Source organism: Athene noctua, chromosome 8 (genome assembly GCF_965140245.1).
Source record: "Athene noctua chromosome 8, bAthNoc1.hap1.1, whole genome shotgun sequence".
In the NCBI taxonomy this organism is placed as follows: Eukaryota; Metazoa; Chordata; class Aves; order Strigiformes; family Strigidae; genus Athene; species Athene noctua.
In genome coordinates this window covers 9,795,138-9,811,145 of record NC_134044.1, presented here as the reverse complement: position 1 = coordinate 9,811,145, position 16,008 = coordinate 9,795,138, and the positions used below count along the sequence as shown (strand labels likewise).

General features: G+C 46.3%; 1 protein-coding gene across 1 annotated transcript; it reads left to right on the top strand.

The window, feature by feature from the left end:
• Positions 1–10,736: 10,736 nt before the first annotated feature.
• On the top strand, positions 10,737–11,836 carry RNF228 (ring finger protein 228). Its single transcript, XM_074912297.1, has one exon. It carries the CDS (start codon positions 10,844–10,846, stop codon positions 11,693–11,695), a length of 852 nt encoding a protein of 283 aa, XP_074768398.1. The 5' UTR covers positions 10,737–10,843; the 3' UTR covers positions 11,696–11,836.
• Positions 11,837–16,008: the final 4,172 nt, after the last annotated feature.

Below are 16,008 nucleotides of genomic sequence, written 5' to 3'. Positions count from 1 at the left end.
ACGTGTCCACATGACAGTTCTTGAGTAATTATTATCAAATACATTGTAATACCCCACTTTTTACAATTTCCTTGTCTTTCAAGAAAGCTATTATTCTAGAAAGGTGGGTTTTGCTCCAAGCCCATGTGCACAGAAGGAACTGAACACTGCGTGTGGTCTTTAAGCAGTCAGCTGCTAATGGGCATCTCACACTCAGCATGTATAAAACTGAGCAAAAACTGTTGGAAAACAGCTGCTGATTTTAATCACATACCTTTTCTGGAGGAAAAGTAATTGACACTGCTGCTGGGGAGCAGCAGCTTCTCTTGCCCTGGCAGAGACCACTTTCAAACGCCCTCTGTACACTTCATGTTTTTTCATGGTTCTTCATCCTCTTCAGAGCAGAAGATGGATTTGAAAGCCTGACCCTTGATAGCTTCTCCTTAGTGACACCTGACATGCATGAAACCTCCTGACATAATTTTTGAAGCTGCAGCATTATGTTTCTAAATGTTTACCGCTGCAGTGTGACAGCATGAGTCACTGCTGTCAAACACTTGTTAGGAATGCAACAGACAGAGTATTCTTCTTTCCTCTGTTTCTTTGCAGTGTGGAGCTGGGCATGGGCAGTGCAGGTTAACCTGGCCATCAGGATTGTTCCATCCCTGCAGAGACTCAGTCAACAAAAAGCATCCTGAGAAGCACAACAATGACTTTTGCTGGGAGCTGCTGACTTATTAATTTTTTTTTCAGGTAATTTATGAGTTTCTGTTTGGGAGTTAACAGTCCAGAGAAGGATGGGTGGGAGTGAAAAATGAGCAACAAAGTGGATTGAGGCTAGTGCAGCCAGTTCATATATTTATTTTATCTTTAGTTCACAGATTTATTTGTTTGTGTGCATGAACTTTGGGTAACTAATGCTTTTTAAACCATTAAAAATATATACTCAGTCAATTCATTCAACTATTAAGAACTTTGAAATTCTCTACTTTTTATTCTCCTGCCACCCACGTTACAGATGTCATCCTAAAACCATAAATAACTCTTGGGTTTTTTGCTTTATTTCTACTATTTACATGACAAACCTTAATGTCATTGATCCTATTTTAAAGACAGCAAAAAATCCCACACCCATATGTCAACGTTTTAACATTGATTGACTGGCAGTAAACCGAGGATACATATGTACATTTTTTATGGTATAGTAGATAGAAACAATCATTAGGAAGTCTGACAGTGTTTGCCTTGATTCACTAGAAATAATATCAGTCATCCACTTCAAACACTGGAAGCTATGAAATGAACTGTACGGGGTGGTATGGAAACACCTTTTATATTCTGGGAATTTGCCCTGATTCTAGAAATTAATACTCAGCTACTGATGAAGCAAAGGTACTGCTATTCTTACATACAGATAAGTACAGTTGAGATTACTATTTCTTTCAGGTGCCACCAGCCTATTTCCAGAGCCTCAGGCTGTCCTGCCCTTGCTTTCTGAAGCAGTTTGTAACCCCTTAAAAATGTGACCATCTGCAGACCGTGGTAAGAAAGGAAGGAAAAGGGATCCATAAGGAAGACAGAAATATAGGGTTTACAAAACCTCTTTGTGGAGACATTACTGAATTCAGATGCAGGTACACTGAGGAGATGGCTTGCCTGGGCGGCTCCCTCAAGCCTCTTCAGAATGGAGTCATAACTGATCCTTCACCTCTAGTAACTCATAGTAGGAGTTACTCATGGCCAGAGCAAACATTTTGCTCTTGAGATGTGTTTAAATACCACCAAATGGCAGGAATTGTCAATATTTTTTGCAGGAGAGAAAGATGGCCATACTTTGTCATCTCCCTTTAAAGCAAACTCTGTCAACAGTCTGTACAGCTATTTTACTAATCCTTATTTTAGTAAAAATATTTCCTCTGCATCAAATTGTTAAATATCAGATGGTATCCAAGAGGCAACTGATCACACCTGACAGGAGCTGCTGTACCTCTGACCAGGAGAGTGGCTGTTGCAGCAGCATTCACAGTGCTGCAGCCTGAACTGTGGCCCTTGCATGGACACCATGCAAGTCAACAAGCCTTGAGACATCCACTGAGTGTTTTAGAGAAGACACATATGCCCACCCTGTTATCTCTATTTGTTTGTGCTCATTTGGGGAATATGTATTCTTTTGAAAAACAATGGCAGCACCTACAGATCTTTTACCTATGATTGATGACCATCCCCCATGGATCATCCATCTGGCTGGCAGCTTTCCTGGAAATGCCTGAAGAAAGAATCATGTTTTAACGCCCTTCTTTAGCAGTCTCTAGCAGTGCGGGAGTTGAGAGAAGTTGCATTCTTTGGGTGCTTTCTTGCATCGGCATTTACAAATTCAAACCACAACTATAACTCAATGTACATGCTTCTAGCAGAATTAATATAAAAACTTTGGATGAGCTTCTGAAATCTCATTTGAAGCCTCAGACAAAGAGAGAAGACTATAGAAATAAATAAAACAAAAATATTGATCTAAATACACTGAGTAAAAATATTTCTCTGAGATTACAGGGTGAGGTTTTTGAGGGCGGAAGTGTTTCCAGAGACCTGAAGTGGCACAAAGAAAATTTCTCCCAAATACGGTATTTTTCTCTCTACACAAAAACGTCAGTATAGATCACATCTCCCAAAATGACATATATGATGATTTCTAGTATGAAGAATGAATTGCCTCTTCTGCTGTTGATAAAATCATCCAAGGGTCTCTTTTAAAGTAACTGCCAAACCGAGCTTGTTTTTCACTGATCTTATAATCTGCATATGAAAGAGTTGCTCTGGAATGGGACCTCAGCCTGGCTCCTGGTTATATTCCCTCAGGTCTAGAAGTGGAAAGATTATGCACGCAGGGCCTGATTCTGTACTTGCTAAGGAAGGTGCAGCTAGGGCAACTGCAATGAATCCAGTGGAATTCTTCCAAACTGGCATTCACTAGTGGGAGTACAAATTTAGTCCACATTTTTGTGGGGAAAATAATTGTGAACAAAAAAATGGCAATTTAATCCATTTTCAATTATTCTTACTCATAAAACTCAGGAACCATATACTCTTCAATTAAAGTAATTTGGATTTTAAATTAGGATGAAGGAATCTCTTTCTTGACTCAGCTAGAACCATATTTTTCGCTAATTGAAGAGTTTTCTCTCCAAATGTAACATCCTGAGTTCTCACCCCCATCAGAAAGACAGTCCAACTGTTAGTTGGTTTTGTTCCAAAATATTTAATATCTAATCAACCCATTAGAAACAAGCTTCTCATCTTCCCTTCCAATATTATGAAAATGAGTGGGCCAGCAGAACAGACTATGCAGCAGAAGTATGCCAAGTACCAAATCAGATATCCCTTTCCTTCTAGAGTTACAGTCACCCTTGGCAGGGTGAGTTTAGAAGTTGGCAGCATCCCTTTTGGCAGTCTCCATCCCCTTGTAATGCTGGAGATCCGTTTGCTGTGTCTGAGTCGCTTGGCTTGTTTGGGGCAGTCAGTTCAACTGCTATTGTACCCCCTCTAAGCTGCCTCTTCAGGAGGTTGTGGAGCCCTGGTCCGTTGGGTTTCCTTCATAAGGAAGCTCCTCCCAGTCCCTGGTCCCCTTGCTCTTCCCTGAACATCTTCATTCCTAGAGAAGAAGCACACAGTCCTAGAGAAGAAGTGCACACAGTGCTCTGTACGTGACTGATACAGTGGCAAAACAATGCTGTCTCTTTTCATCTATAATTGTTCCTAATTTACCCCTAACACTTGGTTTGTTTTTCTGACTGATACCTCTTTTAAAAGCAGAGGCTGGGCTCCTCTGGGGTTGCAGAGACCCAAGTAGGAAATGCAGAGGCTTCCAAGAGGTGGGGAGAGCAGGTGGTGGCAAGGGTAGAATGCAGCCCTGCCACTCCAGAGGCAACTCAGTTTCTGTGTGCCCTTACAAGCTACCTGAGCTCAGGAGAAGCTTGTATAGTTTCTTCTCCCCTCTGCTGGGAGCACAAAGCTGAAATAAATCTACACTAGAAAATACTACTATTCGAAACTAACCTCGAGCCCAGAGGAATTGATAGAAATGGTCCCTTAGGCTTCAGCTATATACAGATCAGGTTTTAGGTTCATGTCAAGTGATTTTAAAATCCATTATTTCTTGTGAGGAGACGTTAAAGTTCATCTAAAAAAGAAAGTCCCATGTGCTCACTTCAGTGCAAAACAAACAAAAAATTACAATTTTAATATCTGACTATACACAACAGTATGAATGCAAAAATCCCCAAACCTTCATCTGTTTCTCATTCTGAATAAAATTGATTTAAGCACATATACATAATATTGTGGTCTGAGCAATAGTAGTTGTTTCCAAGCTGTCTTAAAAAAATATGTCCCTGTCATTTTCAAGGATGAAAACTTGTCCCCTTTGAAGCTGATGAAAAAATTCTTACCAGCTTCACTGGGGCAGGATTTTACTTCAGAGACAACCATCCCTATTTTAAAGTTACCAACGACATACTGTAATAAAAGCAGGAACTAAATATGTACCGTGTATTTTAAACAGAGGTCCCAAAGCACTAAATAATCTTCTAAAGTGATTCCATATAAGAATAATTTTTTCTTCTCAGAACAATGCAAGGACAATGTGGGTAGCAGAAGTAACTGCCCAAGAGCAAATAGCCATGCTGGTATTCACTAATTACTCTAATCACCATTATTAGTAACTATTAATTTTGGCTGTATTTGCCCACAGAGCTGCTTTAATGTGGCCAGCACAGCCATAACACTTAGCTCATTTTAAGCTCCAAGGTGCCACATGGGACACAGCAGTCCCGCATCCCGACATGCCCTGCTCCGCAGAGATCTGTCTCCTTGCCGAGGCTGCTGCAGCAGCATGCTGCATCAAGCAAGCCCAAACAGGCTCTGCCAGCCCCACACTGCCACCTAAATCAGCATCCAGGATCGAATTCAATTTTCACTATTACTGTGATGTGCAGAAAACGCAGTGCTGGCCAAAATAAAGGACTTTTCTGAGGTTTTCTCTCTTTTTCTTTTAGACTGGTCCTCTTTGAAAAAACAACAGTTAAAACAGTGCAATTCCTGGATTCTTTTCTCAATTATATCATCAGCAAAGGGTCTGAAGAAGTGCAGTTTGCTCAGGAGAAGGTAAATTTTATAAAAACACTTTTGTTCCTAAAGCTGCATCCAACCTGGAAGACCGCACCAATTTAAATACTGTTTTCTATGAGATTAATTAAATCCCTGCCAACACCCAGGCCAGACCTGCCCTAACACAGAAACACAATTCCTGCTCGAGGCAGCCGTTAATAAAGTGCCATACACGGGAGAGAAGCGGGCTCCTTCGGCTGCACTTCGCTGTACTGCACAGGACCCAAGGGGCGCACGGCTCGGGAGCCCAAACAATTGATCTTGATACTCCCATTAGCTAGATTAAACGTAGGTCTCCACAGGCAATGCTGGAGTCACCTCTGCCTGAACTGTAGTTAGCCCTCATCTGCCAGCAGCTGAAATAACATTTCTGAGATAGCAAGTCTGTGGTGATGCTCCTCGTTGCTGCTAAACCTTGGCTATTTGAGAAGGATATTGCACTAACGGACATACCCTCACAATTTTAAATTGTTCCTCATCTTTTCTTAACCAAAGCTTGTAATGCAGTTACCAGTTCGGCATGCGCTGGAAACAGAGGATTATGGAAAAGAAATGGATGAGAATAACCAGAAATTACTCCCACCAGAACTGATGTAGTCATACCCAGCTTTAAACCTGCGTCCCTCACCTTTTATTGCCAATAAACCTATTGCACAATTTGGCATCAAACTGATGGCAATGAGGGTGTGTCTGTGCCTGAGGCTGCAGGTCAACACTGGGTGAGGAAGAGAAGCTTAAAGCTTAACCTAGAAGAGAACAGAAGGCAGAGACCTCACCAGCAGAGGTGAGTGGTCAGTAACGGCACTGTTTTTCACACATTCCTCGTTGCCTGAGGCAACTTGAAAAAGCACTGTACTTACCAGCTACAACACAACAGAGAGTTTTCTGGGGGGAGAGGTGTGTCAATATTGTACCTCTGCATCTACCTCTGCATCTTTCCTATTACATACATTAAGAGAACAACATATTTTGTATACGGCTGTGACTGAGGAGGAACTGCCTGTAATCGTAATCCTTTTTGTCTGCTTTTTCAGCTCTCTGAAATGGCCTGCAAATATTATTGAAAATTAACTTTCTCTTCTGTACTGAATGCAATGGACGGCGCATGCAATAGCTTTTACAGTAGTTCCAAGACAGAAAAGATAAAAAAGCACTATAATTATAAATTATTCAGAAATACATTATATGAAATAAAATGTTAACGTGAAGAAAGCAGAAGATGATGTTGCAGCATCTGACAATAAAATGATAGGGCGTAAAAATAATGCACAGCTTTTGCCACCCCTCAAAAGTGAGTGGAAGTGGGGTTGGAGGAGGAAACTTGTCTAAATGAATTTGAGTGGACAGATAAAAAGCAGGAGTTCTCTTTTTCTAAGTATTTCCCAAATGAGCTCTAGGCTTAGTTACTTACTGCACTCTAGAAAGACATACAATAAGTGGGCTTTTATAAAAGTAAAAAGCTCCTGATATTAAAATATTGTGAAAAAGCTTCTGATGTCAACCGCAATAATATATTAAATCACAAGGACTTACCCGAAGAGCTGCCTGACTTCAATGATCTTTGCATCAGTCCTAAACAAGATATTTAATTGTTGAAATGGACAGAAAACATAAGCATAAAACAGGGCTTTTAAGTTTTTTATCATGAATGGGCTAGCATCTGATCCATTCCTGTCCTGCACATCCATCAGAGAGAACTTTCTTTCTACCTGTAAATAAAAAGCAAGATTTCAAATCAAATTTCATTAAACATACCTATGTATGTTTTTTATTAGACATACCTACGTACAGCAACACAGAAATTCTGAAGAATTAAACCAGCTAAACAAGACATTATTGCTGCAGGGATGTATGCCAGCATGTCCCTTGTCAACAATGGGAGGATTCTTCTACGAGGTTTTGGGCTTGGCACATCAGTCAGTTCATTTTACACAGTTACAGCTCTTCTTAGACCAAGTCTTACACCAGCATAAAACTGGCACACTGCACTGGGTAAATCAGGCCCAATATTTAAAATGCTAAAATCAATTCTTACCAGCCACAGAATGATTATTTTAAGTGGAAAAATGTGTATTTCGTAAGGGTTGTTTGCCACTTTTGCTCAGAATTCAGAACACAACTTCTGCGGAATAACATCCAAAGTCTCCAATAGTGGTTCAGCCAAAAGTCAGCCCTCAGAATCGGCTCAGTTCCACTTCAGGGTTTTTTTTACAATAACTAATACATCTTTCCCACTAAAGAACGGTGCCTACAAGAGGACAACCCAAAGAACAAACACTCATTGTAATTAAAGTGACTAAAAGGGAGAATATATCTGGATCTTCAAGAAATACAGTAACTCTTCTAAAAATCGGAAGAAATTTCTTTTCTCTTCAATCCCAGCCTAGGAAGCCTTTAAATTCAATATGAAGAAGTTTCCCAGTACTCATGGTCCAACTCCTTGTTGCTTGTCAAGAATCCTGGATTCAGTCACCAGCGGAATCCAGCCAAGAAGCCACCTTCAACTCCAGGCCAGGTGGTCTGCGGGTCCGAGTGACCGAGGAGCCAGGGTAGCACCACATCACAGGGAGTCGGAGCGTGTGGCACAGACAAACACCCTGCCTGGTGAATCTGCAAACCCCCAGAGAGCTACAGCTCAACACAATCCTACGCAGATAAAGCTGCTAGGGGATACAAGACAGCTTATTCTTCAGGCTGTCACAGCAGGCTTTCAAGCCTTGCTCTGAACTATAATGTTGCATTATACATGTGACACAACGCTGGGCTAAGACAAAAGGGCTGAAATCATTAATGGCTTTGTTCCATAGTAAGGTAAGTGTACATGAATCACCGCCGCTGTGGTCCCAGCCTCATTTCCTCTCCTGACCACACAGCCACCAGCACTTTTCCTTGCACTGGCTGCAGACCTCATGCACCCAGGCAGCAACCTGCTTCCCTGAGTTGTTCCAGCAGAAATACTAATAAAAAAGTATATAAAAAGTAATAAAACAGTGTTCAGCTGGATCTTCTCCATGAACTGACTTGCTGTGTCACCACATTAGCTCCTGTGCTAGCAAAAGGGCAGGGACAGAACCTGCGAGCACCACTAGATACACAAAGAGGTAAAAACGAGTCACACCCTTCCACGGAAAAAAGCAGCACCTCACCAGGTGTGGGGACCACATGGCTGGTGGTGATGGACCACATCAAAACATTCCCTAGGGACCGCACGGCACTAGACAACCATTGCTTGTGCAGGATCTAGGAACAGCATTGTGTTCACAGGGGTACTATTAGCAAAGAAGTTTCTGTGACTGCACACCAGTTTTTTCATTCCTAGTTTTATCAAAAATTTAAATCTCATCCTAATTTTGCATTTACCAATTTTTTTTATTGTTATTTTTCAGTTATGCTCAAGTTTGCCATCTATTCTGTGTACTTTTCATGCCAGAATTACAGGAAGCTTTCCCAATGCTGACTTTCATATACTTATTAGGTGGAGTTTCAGTTGACTTCGAGGCAGATATACATCAGATAAGAAAACTCAGAACACAAAAGACAGGGGCAAAGCAGTTTGAACCAGAAACACAGCTGATGAATCTGGACCTTATTAAAGCATTTGATACAGCGCCTCAGAAAATTTTACTTGAAAAATTAATTCAGATTTGCTTGGATCTAAGGACTCTCACATGTTTTGAAAATTAATTGGAAGCTGTAGGTTATGAAAGTGGTAATAATATTAAGTGGAAGGGCGGTGCCTGGGATAATTTGACATATATCTTTTAACAATGAACTAATTAAATAGGAAGATGACGCTAACAGTAGCAAGGGGGGGGGGAAGGCAAACCAAACCACCAGAAACAGACATTTAAGAATACCTAAGTAAGCTGAGACTTAGTGTAAAAAATGGAAGATGCCAGAGTTACATGAAACCAGTCCAAATTCATCAGGGATTATACACAGCATCAGGAAACCAGTAACACTGAAAAAGTCATCCAGGTGATGGACATATTATCTCTCAGGTTGCAAACCAGTGTGGACTTTTCAAAAGGGATGACTTTTGATTCCACATGCCAAAGTAGCTCTGCCCCATGGAGAGTGACAGCAAAAGTAATTTTCTTTCTTCTTCTTGGAGACTGAACCTAGATTTTTAAGAGACTTTAAATCATCTCCTAGGATAAATTCGAAGAAGGATCTGGCTCCCTGTACAAAGAATGTTCCTACTTTTCTCTCTTTGACTTTATCCCATTATTTTGGTTTATGCTAAGCTGAAAAACTTTAAGGAAGTTCCCTCTTTGCTGGTTTTATTGTTCAAGGACTCATGGACAGTCTTCAGATCTGTCACCACCATTTAGCAGTATGTGCCTTTTCATCTTTCCAAGTCAGTCTTTCTAAACAACGATTTGCCCATCTTGTCTGGCTCTTCAAGAATGTGCGGGGCTCAAGACCAAAGTAAGTCCTAGCACAGGCAGAAGGGTCCAATACTGAGCGGGAGAGGGAGCTCCCCCAGCGTTTGCAGTACGCCTGGTACAGCACCATCACACGGTAGAGGGGAAGATGTCGGAGCTGAGAGAGCTCTCAGACCAGAGCTGATGATCCCCAGATACAGGTTTAGCAACACGGCAGGGCAACGCGGTGTGCCGAAACATGGGCCTTACCTGCCTACCCCCACCCGCAAGTGCATTTGCAGAACTAGAGAGAACTTTTATGGCCTTTGCCACACCCGAAGATGATGGAGTTACTCCAGGCTTCCCCGATGTGACAGAGGAAGATGTCATGTCGTGAATCTATCAGACTGTTTTAACATATGACACTGGAAGCTACGGACACTTTATTGTTTGGATTGTTATTCATTAAACTGGGCAAAAGCTCTCAATCTTATAGCAGTGTCAGGATGTAAATAAAAAATCAGTAGCTCCTCCCACCTCTGTTTTCCAGAATAAAATACCTTTTATTTTCACTGTACATAATGAAAGAAACACATAGTGCACAAAAGGTTCTTCCCGAAGAGAAGCAAAATGTGTGCAGGCTGCGAGCGGCAGTGTACGGAGCAGATGTTAACCTGCCAGCACCGGCCTTCCCACGTTAACCCCCGGTGCGCCGTGTTCGCCGCCTGACGGGCGCTCTGGAACCGGCACTGCTGCTGCCCGAGCACCACCGCCCGGGGAATCCTCGGGAACCCTCCAGATCAATACAGCGACCAGAACAACGCGATTCGGGATCAAAAAGCTACCCGGCATTTTCTCCCTGCGAGCGTTTCCCAGAGCCGCCGCCGCCCGGCTGCAGGGCGGGGAACCCCGGCCGCGGCCGGGCCGGTGCAGCAGCGGACAGGCCACGGGTGGGGCGCCCCGGCTGCACCGACCGCGGTGTCCCACGCCGCTCCGGCAGCCCCCGCCGCGGGGACCGCGCCCAGCCCGCGCCAGGACCAGGGCCCCGCCGCCGCCGCCGCGCACCGGCCGCCGCTCCCGGAGGCGGGCGGCGCCGATCCCGCCCTCCACCCGCGGCGGCCGGCGTAGGCAGGCAGGCGGGCGGCCGCCGGCCCTGCCTCCCCCCGTCTGCCCGTCCCTCCCTCCCTCCCTCCCTCCCCGCCGGGCCGCGCCGCAGCCCGCGGGCGCGGCCAGGAGGCGGCGGGGCCGCGGCTCCCCGCCCGCCTCCCAGGCGCGGCGCGGCCCGGGACTCTCCGCCTTTCCGCGGCTCTCCGTCCCCCCTCCGGCGAGATGTTATGGCCGAGCCGGCGCAGAAGGGCGGCGTAGGGCAGGGCGGGCGGCGGGAGGATGAGGCGGCGGCGGCCGCCCCCAGCTACGAGGACTACGAGTGCAAGATCTGCTACAACTACTTCGACCTGGAGCGGCGGGCGCCCAAGCTGCTGGAGTGCCTGCACACCTTCTGCCAGGAGTGCCTGAGCCAGCTGCACCTGCGGGCCGCCCAGCAGCCGCCCGCCGCCGCCGAGCCGGGGCCGGGATCGGGGCCGGGGCGCTCTGCCGGCGGCTCGCTGGCCTGCCCGCTCTGCCGCCACCGCACGGCGCTGCCCGACCACCGCGTCCACGGCCTCCCCGTCAACACCAAGCTGGCCGCCGCCTGCCCGCCGCAGCTGCGGGCCCGCGACCCGCTGCCTCAGGACAGCCTGCCGCCGCTGCCGCCCCGCCGCCCGCCCCGCGCCCGGGAGGCGGCGGCCGCGCTCGCCCCGCCGGCCCCCGCCCCCGCCGGCCGGGCCGGGCCGCGCTCCTCGGGCGGCGGCTACGAGAGCTGCCAGAGCTGCAAGCGGGCGGCGCTGAGCGCCGGCTGCGTGTGCGTCGTCGTCTCCTTCCTCTCCATGGTGGTGCTGCTCTTCACCGGCCTCATCTTCGTCAACCAGTACGGCGGCGACGCCGGGCCCGGCGCCTCGGCCTCGCCGTCGCCGGTGGGGCCCATCTGCCTGTCGGTGGCCAGCATCCTCGCCCTCTTCTCCGTCGTCGTCACATGGCTCATCTGCTGGCTCAAGTACCGGCCCGAGGCGGCGGCGGCGACCGGCGGGGCGACCGCCAACGGCTCCGCGCGGGGCCGGGCGGCGGCCGCTCGCAGGAGCGACACGTAGCGCCAGCGGGGCCGGGGCCGGGCGGCGGCGGGGCTGCGCGGGGCTGCGCGGGTTGAGGGGGGACCGGGGCCGCCCGCCGGGAGGGGAGGGCGCGGCCGGGCGGCCCTGCCCGGGCCCTGCGCGCAGAGCGCCCCGCGCTCGGCGGGGTCAGCGCCGACCCCGCCCGGAGGCGGGAGGGCCCGGGCGGGGCCGTGGCGGTCGCGGGCCCGCCGGCTCTGGGCCTGGGGCCGGCTCTGGGCCTGGGGCCGGGCGGGGCGGCGGCAGCGCCCGGGCCCGCCGCGCTGACAGGCCCCGGCCCGGCCGCGGTGAGGGGCCGCCGGCCCGCCGCGCTGGCATGGCGGGCCCTGGCACAGCCCCGGGCGGCGGCGATGGTCCGCGGGGCGGCCCGGCCAGGGGAGGGCCCGGCCGCTCCGGAGGGAGGGCAGGACGCGTCTCCTCGGCAAAGGTGGCCCGAGGGCCCTCCCCGGGGAGCTGGGCTGGGCGGCCGGGGCGCTCCCCCGCCGCTGCCCGGAGCGTGCCCTGGTTGTGTGCTCCGCCTGCAGAAGGACACAGGCTCGGTCGAAGAAAACTGGCTTACTGTTGCCCCCACCTGGAAGATAATTGGCGAGATTCACTGTGGTTAGGAGCAGAACGGGATCACGATGTTAAATGCGTTTTGCGTTTGCCCTTCTGTGAAGTTAACAAGTACGTATAGAAGAAGCTGTAACAGAAGTGTATTATCTTAAAGAGACTGAGCCAAAGTTTCCCTACGATGTATTGAGTACGGTTTTGTTATAATTTTATTAGAAGGCCATCGGGGCCTCTGCTGGTTGCTTAAAATAAGCTTTATTATTTAATTATTTGAAATTCTCATTTAATGTGGGAGACTGAAACACTACACTGAACACTTGAAACAATTTATGGAAGATTATTTAATTAATGGAGCTCTAAAATAGAGCTAAGAGACCTCTGTGGTAGAGAGTAGTATTTCACTGGCCATTGATTTCAATTTTCACACAGTAAGAGAAGCCCACATTAAAATATGGACTTTCAGCATCACTGTAAAAGTGGAATGCAGTAGCATAATTTGTGTATTGAACATTTACCTTTGGTCGAGGTAGCTGTGATAAGGCGGTGGTTTTCCCTCTTGGTAAGTTTCTCTTCTGTGTTACCCGTTTCTGTAAAGGCCAGTGGAAAACGTTGTTTTTCTGTGAGGTTGGTACATCAAAGATGTCTTTGAAATGTGACAAGATGCTTATGATATGAAATGGAAAGATGTTGCCATACAGCTGGTTTTGTAGTATATTAAGGAGAGCACTCTATATAGATACTGTTCTATGTTGCAGGATAATTCATTTGGTGCCTGAATTTTTTTAACTTAATTGTTACAATCTATTCTATTGGGAATAAGATAATGCTGCTTATTCCGTGTTTCTACACAGTACTGTAATGGAATGAGGTAATTATTTTCGTGCTTAATAATTCAAGAATTTTAAAAGTGATCTTTTAGTATGTGTATTTTGCAAGCTGTCTGCATGATATTCTGACAAGTATCCTCTTAATAGACCTTTACTTGACCACTTCTATTTATCACAAGTGCAAAGGACTTTACTATGTAGAAATGTAAAGGCAGCAGGTGAAGATGTGTGATGTATTTTATGACTGCACAAGTGATGTGTACTGTGCATTTTCTTGATTATCACAAATCTGTGAAAAACAACCCCTGACACCCAAAAAACCCCCACCAACCCAAGCAGTATTTATACAGACTCTGTTACAATGGACACAGTTTATGGAAGCAGTATATGGGTTTTGTGTCACTTATGTCTATTTAAAAAGATCCGCACCAGCCTTTTCAAGTTGTAGATCATAATATAAAGGCTCTGAGGAGATAAATTACTGGGATCAACTGTGGCTCTGACCGTGGTTCGTGTATTTAGACCAGTGTTTTCAAACTTGGAGTTGCTCGTTAGCCGTGTAAAAGGTGTATGCCTCCTAAAATCAGGCCTGACCATTAGCCCCTGTTGACTTCAGCAGTAGTTGTGGATGTTCTGCACCAAAGAAAATCACGAGACTTTTATTTAAGCATCTAAATGAGAATTTAGATGGTTGACTTCAGGTACAAACATTTGAAAATTTTGGCCTTAACCTCTCTGTTCTTCAGTTAATGCATCTGTAAAGTTTGATAATAACATTGACCTACCTCACAGGCAAGATGTGAGGCTTTATTTATTAAAGTTTTTAAGCAATTGGAGGTCCTTGAAGAGGAGGTGCTATAGAAGTGAAAGTATTATTATAAATGATACTGTAGTAAGAATAAATATATGTAAATTAATGGACATAAACAGCAGCAATGTTTTCTGAGAAAAATAAATATATAAAATATGTACATGTGTACATCATATGCACCAATACATGATTTACCTGTTTGTGCTTCTACTGCAAATGCAGCATGCGTATCAGCATTTCTATTTGGTCAGGTGAGCTCCGGGACCTTGCAGTTCAGGTGAGCCCAGCCAACAGCCGCTGCTGTAACTCCATCTCGTGTAGGCATGCCGAAGCTCGCTCCGCGCGCGCCTGCAGCCCAGCTGGAGCTCGCAGCGTGGCTCTGGCTTCGCGTGGCTCCTGCGGGCTTTCTGGCTGCAGCGAGCCGCTCGCCTGCGTCAGGGGTGCTGCCAGCGCCGTCTGGGCGAGCTAGCGAGCGCGCACGGCTTGGGTATGTGTACAGGAGCTGCAGTCACACCGGGAGCTGTTCCATAGCTGTGCCCTGAAATACTGATTACAGTCAGAAATGTATACTCCATCTTCTTCTTTTCTTCCCACATCATAGCTTTATTCTTGCCTTTTCTCTGTAAACAGTATTTGCCATTTTGACTAAACCAATGGTTTCAACTGGGATCCATGGACTACTTCTAAAGGATCTGCGAAAGGTAAGTAAGAAAAGCAAATCAATCATCAGAAGCTTAAATTTGTTACGTGAAGGTCAACTTTAAAATGTTTAGAGGTTGGCACATTACAAAATGTTGAAGATCACAGGCCTAAACAGGATTTTCAGGCTTATTCACAATTGAACGATCATCTTACATATCAGGTTTCTACCCATATATTTGAAAATATTTCAGAGCCAAATTAAAATGGACAGTCTGACCATATGCCAAATTCTTGTCTCTACGCAAATTTTGGGAAACTCCACTGGTTTCAGGAGTGTTAGTCTGGATCCACATCACAGTACCAGTCAGAAAAAATCATGCATTGTATACATCTCTGGCTACTGTAGAATCCCAGTATTATATTTGTATTTTGGGTTCCTTTGAGTGTACAGATTGTTTGTCCGAAGCCAAACTTCTCTCAAGTTTCAGTAAAAAAAAAAAGTAAAATACAAAAAGAGAAAATCTGTGTGGCTGCTGGTGTTTTATTGTAACTATTTCAGTCAGAACGCTCATGTTTTCTAGTTGTTTATAAAATGCACGGGGATAGGCAGCTGGAGGGGTATGCATCAGTTACACTACCCACACATCCTCCAGAAAAACACGGTGCTTTGGGAAAGTGGAGAAGGCGGGGTATACCACAACACCATGGGGAAAATAATGGGAAATGCAAGCTGCTGGCACTTTTTTAAACTTGCAGTCTTTTTTTCATGCTGTGCAACATTTCTCTGCCTTACACAGTTTGAGGCACAAGCACCTACAGCCCAGAAGTGGAAGCACCAGGAAAGTAAACAAAGGCCCGAAGCTTTCTCAGGAATTTTTTGACCTCTGCTAGATCACAGGCTGCACGAACTCTGAAAAATCTTCCGGTTGTGCCAAAAGACCTTAAATTTTTTGTGGCAGCAAACCCCTGTTCATACTCTACCTGAATGGAGCATACAGGACTCCAGACTGAAAGATTAAATTGAATATTAGTTTATGATTTGGCATAGGCTGCCAGACACCAGCGGTATTAGCCCAAGAGAGGGAGGAGAAAGGTAGGAGGGCAGAACCCAGCTTCCCGAGACACAGCCTGGCTGGGTGCTCACATACTGCAAACTGTTCCACCTCGCCTGGGACAGGTCACTTTTCCCCAAGGTGTCTCTGCTTGGGGAAAGCTCTCATGGGAGCTGGCGGCTGCCACAGGATAAAGCTATTTGCAGGGCAACACTCAGTACACGCTATTTGCAGGGAGCTTCTGCCAGTTGCCGTATACGGGGTTTTGTTAGGGCAATCCCTACCGTGTTACAAGTTTCCTTCTTTCGTGTTGCCCTTCTTAATAACTTGTGCTCAAGAATTCAATTTTTTTAAAGCACCGTTATGTTTTTAACACATATGTGCCTGCAGTGCTACAGTGTATAAATTTTT